The sequence below is a fragment of the Heterocephalus glaber genome, unplaced genomic scaffold, assembly GCF_053883595.1.
Source record: "Heterocephalus glaber isolate CG9 unplaced genomic scaffold, H.glaber_assembly_v1.0 deba00000676, whole genome shotgun sequence".
In the NCBI taxonomy this organism is placed as follows: domain Eukaryota; kingdom Metazoa; phylum Chordata; class Mammalia; order Rodentia; family Bathyergidae; genus Heterocephalus; species Heterocephalus glaber.
The window spans coordinates 7,183,576-7,199,972 of record NW_028258156.1 but is presented as its reverse complement, the minus strand read 5'-3'; the positions used below and the strand labels follow the sequence as shown (position 1 = coordinate 7,199,972).

Here is a 16,397-nt window from a genome sequence, read left to right as displayed (position 1 = left end):
CTAAGCACTGTTGGCCCAGTCCTTTGGCTTACCTTTATTGGCAGAGACAGGTTTCCCTCTCCATAGGAGCTAAGGTTGGTGTTCCAGTCTGTTTCCTTCTTTTCTCTGCATTGTGTTCAGTTTCTCTGTAATGTCTAGTTTTCCTGTCAGCTCTTTCTTGATTCCTGGAGATCCTATTCTTTTCCATACTAAGTTGTTCCAGGTATCTGAATTCCAGGTCCAGGTCAGGCTATATTTTGCTACCAATATTTTTAATCTCCACAAGGTCAACAATTTATTTCTCTGTAGAAGAATCCTTTCTTGGTACTTCTCTGTTCTCTTAACAGCTATCAAGGTTTCAAGAAATGCTGATCTAATTCACCATTCCTCAGTGAAACCTTGGAAGGGACAAGCCCCTTCTGAGACCACGTCATCCTGGAAAAGCCAACCTCTGGGATACATGAAATTCTGATTTTCATTAAGTAAATACCACACCATCTGGCCTACTCTCCAACTGAGGGCTGCATGCACTTTGGGTATTCTTCTCTTAATCAGAACTTTTATTATAATTACACTTCTGCTCATTTGTGCTTCCAGGGGATATGACCTCAACTTGGATGCCTATAAGAGGCCTTATATAAATCTCATTGTAAGTTCATTTCCTGTTCCCCTTCTTTGACTATGTTTTATCTTTTGCTTCTGATGGACTTGGTGGAAAAGGTTATTAACCATTGCAGTTTTTCTTCTTTTAATCTTTTATTTGGACTATGCATAATAAATGCTCTCCTAAACTTTATTTCTTCCCATTTCTATCCGCTTCCAGATGATCCTATGTCCTGATACAGCTTTAGGACCCCTTGACTGATCCTCCAGGCCTGAAAGTCAGCAAGCACAAGGACACTAACTCCCTCTCCATAACACCCCCTCTCAGCAAATAGCCAGAGTGACAGGATGACCTAAATAATTTTAGGGTCCCACCTTTTGAGGAGAAAAATGTTAGGCAGAAAGTCATTAGCAGGCCTGGAGTCAGACTGCTGGGGATTATTTTAAAACCAAAGATGTGATTTTTTTTTTTTTGCTTTTGCTTTCCTAATCATTAGCTATAGTTAAAATCCACACAAGCTTATTGTTTGAACAGCTCAAGAGAATATAACATCTCTGAGCGTGCTGATAAGGTCTAGGGCCCATAAAAGTCTAGATCATGGGTCAGAGCGTAGAAAAACATCAAGGTCCCAAAACAAACCAAATGGAAACATTTACCTAAGGACTAAACAGGGATCTACTTCCCTCTAAAGTAGGTAAACACAACCCATTTTATTTGTAAAAGAATATTGACTTCAGAGGAAGAAAAGGTTATTTCTTGAAAAGACCCAGTTAGTTATATAATTATAACATGAGACCTCATTCAGTGCAGCTGCCATTTTGGTGCCTACACCTTCGTCCTTGAAGCCAAATTCTCTCTCTGGCCCTCTGGAAATCTATTTTCCAATAAACTCTATCTATACACTATAGGACAGCCACATGTGTCTGAATCTTTTGTCAAATACACAAAGAATCAAGGTGTGTTGCCAGTTCCTTGCGGTGTTTGGACCTCACTGTGTTAGGATGTAGCTTCCGGTAATAATATCAAAGGAAAATACATATGCCCTTAAAATTTGGAGTAACATTGGGAGGATAGGATGCCAGTTAAGCCTCTGGGTTATGAAGGAGATGTGGAAGCCACATTGGCCTGGTCCCTGAGCTGAGGACATTGCTAAAGCATTTGTCTTCAAGGAGAGAACAAACCAGACATGAAAGCAATGGCAGAACACAAGGATTTAAAGGTCAGGTGGATAATTAGGTTTTCTTTTTTTTTTTGGTACGGGGGATCAAACTTGGGACTTTGCACTTGGAAGGCAGGCAATGGAACTACTGAGCTAAATCCCCGGCTAGGTTTTATTTTCTTAGGATTGGAATTTAGTGCTTTAAGATACCATGGAATTCTGTTCCTTGTCCCTTCTCTCTTTGAGGACTATTCATCTGACCCTTGAATTGCATGGTAGTTTCATGTCTAAACTTCTAGAAGATGGACCTTTTGTACATTTACAGTTGTTCAAGTGAATTATTCCAAACCAAAAATTAGGACTCAGAATCTGTTAGGCATGAATGTGTTTCCAGGGACAACAAAACAATATTTGACAGTCCTTGGAAAGTTCCTCTAAATGTCATTAGAAATTAAATGTTGAATAGATAGATTCATGGATGAAAAGATTGTAAATGAAACTCGGTAGACAAACAATGTTAGCTCCCAGAAACTAATCCTTCTAGAATTACAAGGTCAAAAACTATGAAGGCAAATGCAACATACAGAGAAGGAGGAAGTCAGTTTCTATAGTTGTGTAATACCCCAAAAGATTTGGAAGAGGGCTGGGGATTTAGCTCAGTGGTTTCACTGCCTACTGCGCAAGCACAAGGACCCGAGTTCGATCCCCGGTATTAAAAAAAATTAAAGAATAAAATAAAACCTTTGTGAAAAGTTATAAATGTGCCTTAAAAATAAATAAATTTGAGCTAATTTTAGGGTCGGGATTTAGCTCAGTGGTTCCGCTGCCTGCCTTGCAAGTGCAAAGACCGGAGTTCGATCCCCAGTACCAAAAAATAACAACAACAAAGATTTTGAAGAAAAATAAGATACCATCAACTCCTACTTTGGGATCTGGTCCAGCAGTCTCCTCCATTTTCTCTTTAGACTATCAACTACTTTAGAGTTGGGGATGAACTTTCATAACTGGGGATACCTCTGTCTAAATCAGAAACAGGATGAATTACCTTTAATCTTAATCACACCTAGGAAGTGAAAAGATTGAAGACAGTACAGAGACAGAAGAGCCCTGTTGGCTCATTTTGATATTTTTGAAATACTAGGAGTCTATTCAGACCTCATATACTATATTCATGTATCAATTACCTCTGTAGTCTATGAAAAATAACATACATAGATTTTATCAGAGGGAAGACTTAAGCAAATAGACTTAAACATCTACCTAAGGACAGAGGTAAAATTTGATCTTTTATTTATTCTCTTTAATTCATTGTCCTTTTCTTTATTTTTTTATTTTACGTTATTTTATTTTATTTATTTATTTATTTTTGTACTGGGGATCGAACTCAGGCTTTTCTTTTTCTTTCTTTTTGGTACCAGGGATCGAACTCAGGACCTTGTGCTTGTGAGGCAGGCACTGGAACCACCTAGCTAAATCCCCGGCCTGACTTTTCTTTATTTTTAACATTTACTGCTATATAGGGCCCATTAGGGGAACAAAGAATGATAAAAGCATCTTTTTATCCTAAAATAGTTTATAATTTAAACTATTCTCTATCCATTCCACTATCAATCTTTAATAAACTTATGTCAGCTGTAGTAATGTTTTTATTTTCCTCTGGGTTCATGGTCCTCTGAATCTATTTAAACAAAAATGCAGTTAGACATTATGTGATTAGTTGCTACTATACCTATACAAAGTAGAAATGAGAAGGGTGTCATTTAAAGTGAGTAGAAATGCTTTGTTAAGGCTTGTATAATTTCTAGAATTAATAAGACAATATAATGAATTTCAAGATTTAAAAGAAATTATTAATAAAAGTGTCCTTTTAACTTTATTATTTTAGGTAGTAACAGGAATGAAGGAAATGCTACCAGCCAGAGATATTCCAATATCATCCAGCCATCCAGTTTCTCCAAATCCACACCGTGGGGTGGCAGTAGAGATCAAGAAAAGCCATCCTTCAGTTCTTTTGATTCTAAAACTTCAACTTCGAGGAACACAGGTTTTGGATTATCTCAGAACCCATTTGCTTCACCTAGCTCTGAAGAGCAGAAAGATGAAAAGAAGCTTCTGTAAGGAAAATCACTACCCATTTGCTTGTTTTTTTCCAAAAGCACCTTCAGTATTTCTTAAAAAATAAGTAATTATTAAAAACTCAGAGTAAGTAAAAACAGAACAATCAGCCAGGAGCCTGTCACTCAGAGCTAACCACTGTTTTTTTATATATCATTCTAGACTTTATTTCATCTAAAAATATATCATCTTTCCAATTATTAGTAGCATGCCTTCTTAGGGTTATTTATGTTTTTTCTACTTTTTATTATTTATGGTATATTTTTAATATCTAAGTTTAGTCCTGCTTAAATCCATTGTAAATTATGAATTCTTTACAAAGTATCAGATAAGTCAGAACAATTTGTTATCTTGAAGATCAGTGATTGTGTCACTTAAACATTTTATTTCATTTTATTTTATCCTATTCAGACTGATTTCATTTGATTTGCTTCATCATTGTGTAGTACAATCATGACATTACTTAAGAACATTTGTGGTAAAATTTATAACTTCTGCCAAAACAGTGCATGGTTATCTAATACTTCCTTACCTCCTGGCTTTCAAAACAGAATTTTAATATGCTTGTTAGTCTTTTGGTTCCTATAAATGGTAAACATTTTGAGCCCATATCATATTTTTCCACCTATATGAGGTCCCTAGAAAAGGCAAATTCATACAATAGAGGCCACCAGGGGCTTGGAGGAGAGGGATGGCATGTTATTATTTAAAGATACAGAGAGTCTTTCTCTTTTTTTTTTTTTTTTTTTTTGGTACCGGGGATCAAACTCGGGTCCTTGCGCTTGCAAGGTAGGCGGCAAATCCACTGAGCTAAATCCCCAGCCCAAGGCTGGATACAGAGATTCTGTGCAGATAATGATGAAAAAGTTCTGGAAATAATGATGATCACTGCCCAGCACTGTGAATGTTCTTACTGTACCAGATTTATAAATGGCTAAAGTGGTGAATTTTATAATATGTGTATTTTACCACAGTAAAAATTTTGAAAAAAGAAAACATTTTAGCTGTGTATCATATGTAACTGATTTTTTTAATTGGGATTTTTAGAGTTTATTACGGGTGTCTTTTGTTTTTTGTTTTTTGGTAGCATTGGGGATCAAACCCCAGGCCCTTACATATACTAGCCCTGATTTTTTAAAAAATACATAAAAGAATAAACAAAATTCTCCTTTTCATATTCATTGTGATCCTGAATTTAATACTTATTAAATTAATACTTATTATTACTCTGGTACTTATTATTTTATTTATTATGATATTCTGGATGAGGTGAAACTTCATTATTAAACTTAATCTATTCATGCCCTTGCTACAAAGTAACTGTTACAGACATGGTTCTGTTTCCCATATGGGAAAATGTAAGAATTAGATAAAATGATCCCTGATGTCCTATAACACACTTTTTAAATTTTGATTCTCTATCAGTTCAGTGGTACTTTTTGTTGTTCACAATTAGATGATCATTGATGTTTATGATAATAAGCAAAGAAAAGTTAAAGTCAGTATTGTACTTATTATACTTTGGTTCTTTTAAAAATACAGGGTATTTATGAGAATTCTTAAGTATATTGGTTAATGGTTCAATTATTAATTTCTCTGATATTATTTATAACCACAAAATATACTTTGTATTTCTATAAGCTACTTTTATTTTATTTTATTTTATTTTTTGGTACCAGGGATTGAACTCAGGACCTTACGCTTGTGCGGCAGGCGCCAGAACCACTAAGCTAAATCCCCAGCCCTATAAGCTACTTTTAAAAAGATTCTTCAGAAAATGTAATGGAAAATAGCTAAAACTGTATATTTTCTAAAATTTCAATTTCAGTCATTGAAAATTATAAGGAATTTTTAACAAGTGGGTAAAAAAAATTCTGATTTGTTTTTTGTTCTGGTTTTTTTTTCAGGGAAGGAATTGTAAAAGATATGGAGATTTGGGAATCATCGAGGCAGTGGATGTTTTCTGTTTATTCACCAGTGAAAAAGAAACCTAGTATTTCAGGTAACTGGGAAATTGTTTTTGGAAGTTTTTTTTGTTTTTTGTTTTGTTTTGCTTTTTGTTTTGTGGTGCTTGGGATTCAACCCAAGGCATCATACATGCTAAGTAAGTACTCTACTACTGAACTATACCCCTGGCTAGAAATTGAGTGTTTAAAATATATTCAAAAACTATTACTTTCTAAAACCAATACCATGCTAAATAAAGAAATGAACTACAAATTTAGCTGCAGTTAGATTTTCGTACATTATTTAAAGATTCCAAGTATTCTAGCAGAACTTCATAATTCAGAGATTGAGGTTGGAGAATATAGTTCCTTTAGGATATGTATGTAGTTCTCAGCAAGTGTGGCAGTACATCCCTATAAACGTAGCACTGAAGGAGACTGAGGCAGAAAGATAGCAAGTTCAAGTCTCACCTGAGCAGTTTAGCAAGACCCTTTCTCAAAATGAAAAATACAAAGTGCTAGGGGATATGTAGCTCATTGATAGAGCACCTCTGGGTTTGATCCCTGGTACCCACCGCCCCCCAACGTGTATATATTCCTCATGAGATATTAACAAAATCAAGACCTACCACAATTCCATACCTAGGAAGAGGCTCTGCTTTCTTAGTTTCCTATATATGAAACCTCAGAACTTTCTAAATGCCTGAAATGAATAGAAGAGTTACATCCTGCCTACCATTAGGTTCTGTTCATTCATTCTTTCCTTCTAAGAAGTTATTTTCCTTAAAGCATATTGAAACTTATCCTAGAGATAATGTTTGAAGAGAAGGAACCTTACGTGGTCTACATGGATAGCATTTCTTTAGTATAGTTATTTTTTTCCCATTTTTTCTTAACCATGGTCCTTCAGCCCTGGGGCTGAAAGCTTCATGACCAGGCTTTTCCAAGCCCTGTCTAGGTGCTCCTAGGTGCTCTAGGGGCCTTTGTCTTGTTGAGGAAGCAACTCACCTGTAACACCAGAGCTAGGAAGAAAAGAATACAAATAGATAAGGTAATTTCAGGTAGTGATATTTTCTATAAAGAAAATAAAATATTGTCTTAGTTAATTTCTCTCATTGCTGAGACAAAATACTCAACACCCAAAGTTAAAGGAGGAAAGGTTTATTTATAAGCTCACGGTTTGTAGCAGTTTCGGTTCATAGTTGGCTTTCTCCAAGGCAGGGTGGCATGGCAGAGGGGCATTGCAGAGGAGAAACAGTTCATGGCAGGCAGAAGGCAGCAAAGTAGCAAGCAGCAAGTAATGACTGCAGCCCTCTTTCTGTCCCTTATATTCTATCCATGCTACATGCCCTTAGGGCAGGCAGCACTCACACCCAGGGTGGGCTTTCCCGTTATCCACACCCAGAACTATTTGGAAACCAATCAGTAGACTAATTTAGTAATCACACCCTTGAATCCAGCATTACACACTTAATCCCAGCATCACACAATCTAGATTCAGTCATCTCTGAAAAGCCCCACCTGTGACCACATGAGGCTTTGAGGGGACATCTAGACACAAGCCATAGCAAGTACTAAGACTTTAATCAATTTAAATAGTAATTCTTAATTAGTATTTAAGTCTTAGTCAGTTCAGAATTGAACCTGATACCTAATGTTCTAAAGCAGTGGCTCTCAAATTGTTGAATGTTGATTTGATCTGTGTGTAGAGTTGCCATATATAAAATGTAGAACATCCAGTTATATTTAAATTTCAGGTAAAGAATATTTTTAATATATGTATATTCCATGTAATATTTGGGACATACTAAGAAAATATTTGTGCTTGGAATTCAAATTTAACTTGCATGCTGTATTTTTATTTGCTAAATCTGGCAACCTTTCCCTAAGACTCCTTAGGGGCTGTATAAGTTCTAGAATATTTCATAAACTAAGACATTAATTACCATTTTTACTGTATTGACATTTGTAGTGTTGATGCAAAAGCATTGATGAATAAAATTGGTACTCATATCTTAGTATGAGTCAAGTATTGACTCTGCTCTTGAAGCAGAGTCAATAAACTACTAGTAGAAAATAGAAATCATAATAAAGAAAAATTTTAAGTGTTACTTTGGAAAGAATATTCTTGATGAAGAAGTAAAAGCCAGACACAGTGGCACCACACCTGTAATCCCAGCACTTAGGGAAGTTGAGGGAGATCACAAGTTTGAGTAATACTGGGCAATTGTCTCAAAATAAAAAGTAAAAAAAGGTGGAGATACAGGTCAGTGGTAGAGCACCCCTAGGTTCAATCCCCATACCACAAAATGTTTTAAAAAGTAAAAAGTATTTTATTAAATCTTGAGCCTTGAGTATACATTTTAAATATTCTGTGTAACAAAATGGTAAGCACACATAAAGGGCTTCTGCCCCATTCCCAAGTGTGATGTTTATCTTGAGGGAAAACCCATCTGTGGTCATTTTAGTTATAAGCTGACTGAATCACTCTTTTTTTTTTACATCTTTTATTGCAAAGCATGACATCTCTGATTATTTATATTTGGGTATTTGGAGGATATGTTGAATGAATAAATGAAGTGAGCCTGTTGTTTCAAAGAAAATAACTGACAGTGTTTATTGCCAATGATAAAATTTATGCTTTCAAGCAAAAATTAAAATTATGAAAAACTCTTCTGTCACTGTGAACATGATGGCTTCTCAGTACTCAAAATTTCTTCTAATGAGATGGATGACAACATTAACAAATATGAATTTTTTATATTATATAGTGACTTTTCCAACATTTGGAAGTTCTGCATTAACTCATTGAACCAATATTTTCTAAATGACCAATGTTTGGTGTTACAAAGTTACACATGGCTGAAAATCCATTTTAAGTACAAAATAAATCAGTTCCAGTAGATTTTAATATAATATCACAAAAAGCTCATTAGTGTTTTGTTGTTTTTGTACTGGAAATTGAACCTAGGGAGTACTGAGTTATATCCCCAGCCCTATTTATAAGTTTAGGAGGCCAGCCTCAAACTTGCTATCCTTCTGCCTCAGCCTCCAAATAGCTGAGATTACAGGCATGTACCACCACACCCAGGCACTCATTAGCTTTTGACTCCACTTTGTAGCTAACCTTTAAAAAACTAGTTTTGTTGTAATGTCAAAGAATAACACAGTTACCTGAAAAGGCCTTTGATGTCTTCTTTTTCCAATGACATATCTGTGTGTATATAGATTTTTTTATATCCTTCAACAGGTTGAAACTATATTCAACATACTGCAACAGAATGAATGCAGAAATATATATATGAATCTAGCAGTCTCTTATTAAACCAAACATTAAAGATTTACAGACATAAAACAATGCTATTCATCTCATTAAATGTTTTTTGTTTTGTTTTGGAAAATAAGCATCTGTGGATATTCATTTGGGATTTTTTTGTGTGTCTTGTTTTTTCTTGTCTTGCTGTGCTTCATCAAACCCAAAGTCTTGTACATTCTGGTTTTGTTTGGTTCTTTGTTTTTTGGTTTTGGTGCAGAGGATCGAACTCGGGACCTTGCGCATGTGAGGCAGGTGGAGGAACCACTGAGCTAAATCTCCAGCCATAAAGTCTTATATATTCTGGGCAGATGATCTACCGCTAAGCTATATCCGCAGCCTCTGATTTCTTATTTTAAATTAATTAGTAAATATTTTCTGAAATTCTCAGTTTTCATTTTCAGATGTGGTAATTATCAATATATGTAACCCATGTAAACAAAAGCTTTTTGGGAGTCCTTCATTAAAATGTAAATGAGGGCCAGGGATTTAACTCAGTGGTTCCAGCACCTGCCTCTCAAGTGCAAGCACAAGGTCCCGAGTTCAATCCCTGATACCAAAAAAACAAACAAACAACAAAAATGTAAATGAGTTCTGAGACCAAAATGTTTGAGCACTGCTCTCCTTAAGCATCCATTATAAATAATGAATTAACTTTCCTATACTGCTAGAATGATACTCCTTTTGTACCACCCCTGAAAAAAAATAGTTACTCAAATCATTTTCTGTGTTCTTTGGTTCAAATGAAGAACCCTGGTTGAGCATGACTGGTAGGAATAGAGAGTGACTAGAGGAGTAGCGTTCCTTTAGATAGAGTGGTCATTCATTCTAGAGAGACAATAGTGGGGATGAGCCCTGAATGAAGAGAAGGTGTCAGTTATGCCATGACTGATTTGGGAAGAACATTCTTGGTAGTGTGATACCCAGTGCAAATGCCCTAAGGTGGAAACAACATTGGCACATTTGGGTACTAGTTAGGTCCAAATTACTGAAGGAGAGTAAACAAGGAAGAGTAATACAAGAAAGCAGAGAGATGACAAGTGATCCGTGATGTTGGGTCTAATTGCACTGGGTGGGCACACATGAAGAGTTTTACTCAGAACGGGGATGTGGTCTGATCAGAGAAAGCTCACTCAACATGCTACATGAAAAAAAAGTCTTTTGGGAGTTGGGGCAAAAGTAAAGGCAGGACAAGTTACAAGATCACTGCTGTTGACTGGATTACACTTATCAGCAGTGGAAACAGAATTAGTCAGATTTGAGTTCTGTTTTGGAGCACAAACTGACAGGATGCTGATATAGTAGATGTGAAGAAAGAGAAATCCATTGATTCCTAGGGTTTTTTCAACTGATGTAGATGTCCTTGGAGTTAATATCTGGGATTCTCTGTAGAAAATATCCTGAACATTTTTTCCTTTTCTTAATACATTTTTCCAATTATAAAAGTTACAGTTGTTGCTATAGAAAACATAGAAGGTACAAAATATGTAAATTAAATTTATCTGATGTTTCAGGTAACAGCTGAAACATTTTAGTATCGCCTTCAAAACATATATGGAAAAAGTATTTATGTGTATACATAATATATATGTATATATATATGTATGTGTATATATAAAATTAAGCTTATAATCACATTTGGCATTCTACTTTTTTTTGGTGCTAGGGATGGAACCTAGGACCTCTTGCATACTGGGCAAGCACTCTACCACTGAGCTATACCCTCAGCTCACTATTCTACTTTTTGTTTTATTGCTATTATTAGAAATACTGGAATGAACATCCTTATACATAATAACCTTTGTTTACATATATAATTATTTCCAGAAGTTAATTATAGAAGTTGTATTGCAAGTCAGAAAACATGCACATTGTTAATGCTTATGATGCTTATTGACAGTATTCCCCTCAGAAAAGTTGCATCATTCTGATTACCTCACCAGCAATTTAGGAAAATATCCATTTTATTTATTGCATAACAATAAATATTTTTTATTTTTCATTTTTGTCAGTCTAATAAGTAAAGCATTTTATCTGTAGATTAAGTTGCATTTAAAAATTTAATTTCACTTATTCACTGGCTATTTGAATTGTTTGTGAATTGCTTGTTCTTTATCTTTACCCATATTAACTTATTTTTCTTATTGATTTGTAAGTGTTATTTATACATTAAGGATATTAGCTGTTCTCCTATCATATATGCTACAATTATGGTTTCCATAGTTTACTATTTGTTTATTATAGACTCTGATAGACTTTTTAAGACTAAAGTTTGAATGTATATGTAGCCAGATCTTTCTTTTTCTTTTGTTATTTCTTCCACTCCACTTATTTTTAGAAAATTCTTACACAGAGATCAAATATTTAATTCTAATTTTATACTTTATTAGATATTAAATAGTGTAGACTTTGGATTTTTTCTCATGATTATGAAAATTTTCTGATAATCAGTACCAACATGTTTTCTTGTCTAGCACCTCTAGCTTTACTATCAAAATTATTGGTATTTATTTTTAAAATTCCAATTGATTCCTCACTTCAGGTTTTACAGATATTTCACCAGAGGAGTTGAGACTTGAATACCATAACTTCTTAACCAGCAATAACTTACAGAGTTATGTAAGTTTTTTTCCTATTCATCTACCTGAATAACAAATTGGCTCTCAATTGCTGTTTTCTGTATTTGCAGTGGCTTGCTTGTGTTTTGTCAAAGTTGATGAGGACTGTTATTTTTTTTCAGGACAAGGCTTTTTCTTTTTTTTTTAAATTTCTTTGCTAATTGGTTATCTAAAATGATGATAATATATTTTGCTGTAGTAATTAGAAATATCACTTTTAATACAAATTTCTCAGGAATCAGTCCCAGATATCAAACCTTTTCATCATTTAACAGATGTTTATCGAGCACCTTTTAGGCACATATCCCATAGTGAATGCTAGGGGGAAAAAAGCAGTTTTTTATACAGATTAACATCCTCACATATCATGTATCCAAAAAAAAAAAAGAAGAAGAAGAAAGAAAAGAAAAATCTGAATAAATTGAGTGAGTAGTCAATAGAATAGAATAAGTTTGGTACCTGAAGGAAATGGTAGTATTTTTCTGTTGTCTACAGTCATGATCCTATGTTTCAACTAGTTCACATAGTCACCTTCCATCCAAATACAAATAACTGTGCTGCCAGGTATTTGTGATTAACCAGCGGCTACAAGGAGTTGGCGAGCCAGGAGTGGTTACGCATACCTACGATCCCAGCACTCTAGTAGACTTAGGCAGGAGACTTAGGCAGAAGGATTGGAAGTTCAAGCCCAGCCTGGGCAACTTAGTAAGACCCTCTCTCAAAATAGAAAAATTAAAAAGGGTTTGGGATGTAGCTCAGTGCAAAGGTCCTGAGTTCAATCCCTATTGCCCCCTCCCCCCCCAACACATCAAAAAAAGGAGCTGGTTAACGGGGAGAAGTGACTGGAGTGGAATATCTTTGGCAAACAGAAACAGGTCAGTGCAAATTTTATAAGAGATGGGCTATAAAACTGTTAGGTAAACTTTTTTAAATTTTGGCAAAGAAGTGAAATTGTTATTGATGAAATTTAAATATTTGTTATTAAGTTACTTTTTTCTGTCTTCTCTCTTCAGCTAAATTCTGTCCATCAGCTTGTAAATCAATGGAGGAATAGAATGAATGAACTGAAGAATCTGAATACCTCAACTAAACTAGCTTTGGTGAGTATTGGAATGTTTTCTTCAAGAAAGTGTCTTATCTGTTACTCTTTTGAAAAGGATATTTCACTTTGAATTTGAAAATCAAAGCAAAAATTTTGTCAAGAATTAATGAAAAGTCAGGTGTGGTGGTACATCCCTGTAATCCCAGCACTCACAGAAGGATTGCCACAAGTTTGAAGCCAGCCTGGGCTACATAGTAAGTTCAAGGCCAGCCTGAAGTATAATAGCAAGGCCTTGTCTCAAAAAACAAAATCAAACAAAAAACAAATGAGAGAAATTGTATCTGATTTCATTAGCAAAGTCTTAGAGGAAAGGAGTCAGTGACAAGTTTCTTGAAAGGGGAATTCAAATTTCAGTAGAGATAAAAGAACATAAAATATATTTAAGGAATAGGAAATGTTTCATGGATTTTAGTAGTAAGTTTTTAATGTAACAGTGAATCCACTTTAGTTCAAGCATTATAGTGGGTATCTTCTCAAGGTTCTTTTTATTTTTTGGTACCAAGGATGGAACTCGGGGTCCTTGCGCTCGCACAGCAGGCAGCGAAACCACTGAGCTAAATCCCCGGCCCTTCCTCAAGGTTCTTTTTACCTGTGTCTAGATTTCTTGATGAATGTAGGTCAAATCTTAAGAACATAGACACTGAAATGTATCATTAAAAATATTTTTCTGAGCCATGTATAGGAGCACACACCTGTAATCCCAGTACTCAGAAGCTGAGGTAGGAGGATCGCTGCAAGTTTGAAGCCAGCCTGGGATACATAGTGACTGACTTCAAGGGCAGCCTGAACTACATTGTGAGACCATGTCTCAAAAAAACAAAACAAAAAAAAATTTTTTTTCAGATTGTAATACATGCTCATTAAATTTAGAAAGTATTTAAAAGGCATAAATAAAATAAAAATCATCCATAATCCTCAGTGAGAGACAATCACTAATAACTTATGTACATTTTTCTATGAATATTCATATTAGTTGATATTATACTTTATACAGTGTTATATTCTATCTCTTCAACATCATATTATGGCCATTTTCCCATGTTAAACATTTGAATTCACATAAGTACACATTTTTTAAAGTATGAATATATCTGTGAAGCATATAGAACAGGTACTTGAGAATTATTCATCAAGTACTTTACTATTTGCATTTTTTTTTTCAAAGCTCTCTGAGTTAAAGGATGAAGCAAATCATGCAGCACCTGCATTTGGATTTGGAAGTGGACAAGCAGGAACATTTGGGTCACCAGGTAAGAGATACAGTAATGCAGGACCTCACTAGTTCAGAAGAGCAGGATTTTGTAAATTTCAAATTACAAAGCCTAAATCACCATTTTAAATCACTCTTGCAAATTCTGGTGTCTTCCATTATAGAGCCTCAGAACTTAGCTTATCAAGTATTTGTGAAAGGCAGACCAGAATGGGCATATCCTTTGAGACAGCTATGGCTCAAACTTGAGAATTTTTTTACGAATGTTTTCTCAAGAGTTTCATGGGAATACACAACTATGATAGCAGAACCTTTGATTATTTTCCTATCACTTCTGATGTCAAGTGACAGTTCTGGTGAGATGGGGAAAACCAAAATTGAAAGACCACTCCCTAGTCCCTGAGATTTCCCTTGGGTAAAGATAAATCACAAGTAGCAGAAATGACAGGAGAATAGGATTTAGTGAGTTTGTCCTAACCTCTCATTTTCATTTTTCTCTTCCAAAAAGTTTCTTCCAAACATGGCAGAAATAAGAAAAAGAGGAATAATGGGGCTATATTTTCTGACTATAATAAATTATTTTTTCTGTTTCTGTTTAAGGTTTTCCAGTAAGTAACAGCAGCAGTGCTAGTACTCAGAATTTTAGTTTTAAAACAAACCCTGGAATTGTCACTGCCCCTGCTGGAAGCCCTTCTGTGTTTGGGGCTTCTCCAGCATTTGGAGCTGTACCCTCTACTAGTTCTGCCAGTTCTACTTCCACTCCGAATTTTGGATTTGGGAAACCTGAAATCACTTCTGCTGCTTCATTTTCATTTAAAAGCCCTGCAGCTTCCACTTTTGGATCACCGGGACTTTCAGGATTTCCACCTTCCATGGCAGCAGGTCCTTTTGGAACTCCAGTGGCTCCAACCTTTGGAAGTGGCAGTTCTGTGGCTGGTTTTGGGAGTCCTGGCTCACATTCTCACACTGCTTTTTCTAAGCCATCTAATAACATCTTTGGAGGTGGCAGCACTTCTACCTCTCTTCCAGTCTCCAGTGTCCTCATTACAACAGATAATGTGTTATTCACACCCAGGGATCAACTAACAGCAGGTGAACTAGAACAGTTTCAATCCAAGAAATTTACTCTAGGAAAAATTCCATTAAAGCCGCCACCCATGGAGCTTCTAAATATCTAAAAGGGCAATTTGATTTGATTTGATTTGATTTGATTTGGGTTTTTGGGTGGGGGGGTGGGTACTGGGGATTGAGCTCGGGTCCTTGAGATTGTGAGGGAGGCAGCAGAACCACTGAGCTAAATCCCCAGCCCCTAAAAGGGCAATTTTAAACACAGAAAAGAATAAAGAGATTGAGGGTCTTTGGGGATTTTTTTGCAGTGTTAGGGATCAAACCTTGTACCTCATATACGCTAGGCAAGCACTCTTCTACTAAGCTATGCTCTCAGCCTTGGGAATGGAATGGCTTTTGAAATTATCTTATGCGGTTCATATAAAAGAATATATATATGGATTTTAAAGTTAAACTTTTTCTTGAGTCTGACTACATAAAACATAACAAAATAAAATCTCAACAAGAAGGAAATTTTTTTGTACTGTAATTACAAATGGAACTGAAATAATTTATATGTATTTAATAAAATAATTTTCTTATTCTGTATAACTACCATTTTGGAACTAAAAAAAATTGTACTGAATAAATTATTTTCTCTATATTATTTTATTGTCTTATCTTTTAAAGCTCTGTGTGTGTGACAGAGAGAGAGAAAGAGAATTTGGGTATTGAATCAAGGGCCTCGTACATGCTAGTTGAGTTTTTTACGTCCCCAGCCCCTGATTTTTTTTTTTTTTTTATACCAGGGATCAAACTCAGGTCCTTGCACTTGCACAGCAGGCGGTGAAACCACTAAGCTAAATCCCCGGCCTGCCCCTGATTTTTTTTAACATTAAAAAATAATAACCTAATAAAAGATACACACTCTCAATCATTTTAGCATATATTCAAAGGATTCAGTCCTTAGAGGATCTAACTTCTGCTCAATTCCATTATACTTTTTGAAGAACTGTTTGATTCCAGAACTGTATGAACCCCAGCATTTGGAACAGAATCTATACCCAGGAATTCTTATTTTTCATGTTTGAAACCATCCCTGGTGTAAAGATGGTAAGCAGACCATAAGTTTCTTTTTCTTTGGCCTCAAGCTATAAAGAATTTTCAGTGTTCCAATTTAATAGCTGAATCAGCATTTGAATCAGCATTTTCTTGCTTCTGTAAACCCTGCACTACCTATTGATGTCTTAGTCCATTCCTGTTGCTGTAACAAAATACCTGAGCCTGGGTAATTTATAAAGAAC

General features: G+C 35.3%; 1 protein-coding gene across 1 annotated transcript in view; it reads left to right on the top strand.

The window, feature by feature from the left end:
- Positions 1 to 15,760, top strand: part of Nup42 (nucleoporin 42) — a 33,096-nt gene extending 17,336 nt beyond the window's left edge. The window contains exons 2-7 of the mRNA XM_087206672.1: positions 3,628 to 3,856; positions 5,765 to 5,859; positions 11,659 to 11,735; positions 12,748 to 12,834; positions 14,002 to 14,086; positions 14,647 to 15,760. Of these exons, the coding sequence (XP_087062798.1) occupies positions 3,628 to 3,856; positions 5,765 to 5,859; positions 11,659 to 11,735; positions 12,748 to 12,834; positions 14,002 to 14,086; positions 14,647 to 15,224 (1,151 nt within the window). The 3' untranslated portion in view covers positions 15,225 to 15,760. The remainder of the gene's footprint in view (positions 1 to 3,627; positions 3,857 to 5,764; positions 5,860 to 11,658; positions 11,736 to 12,747; positions 12,835 to 14,001; positions 14,087 to 14,646) is intronic.
- Positions 15,761 to 16,397: the final 637 nt, after the last annotated feature.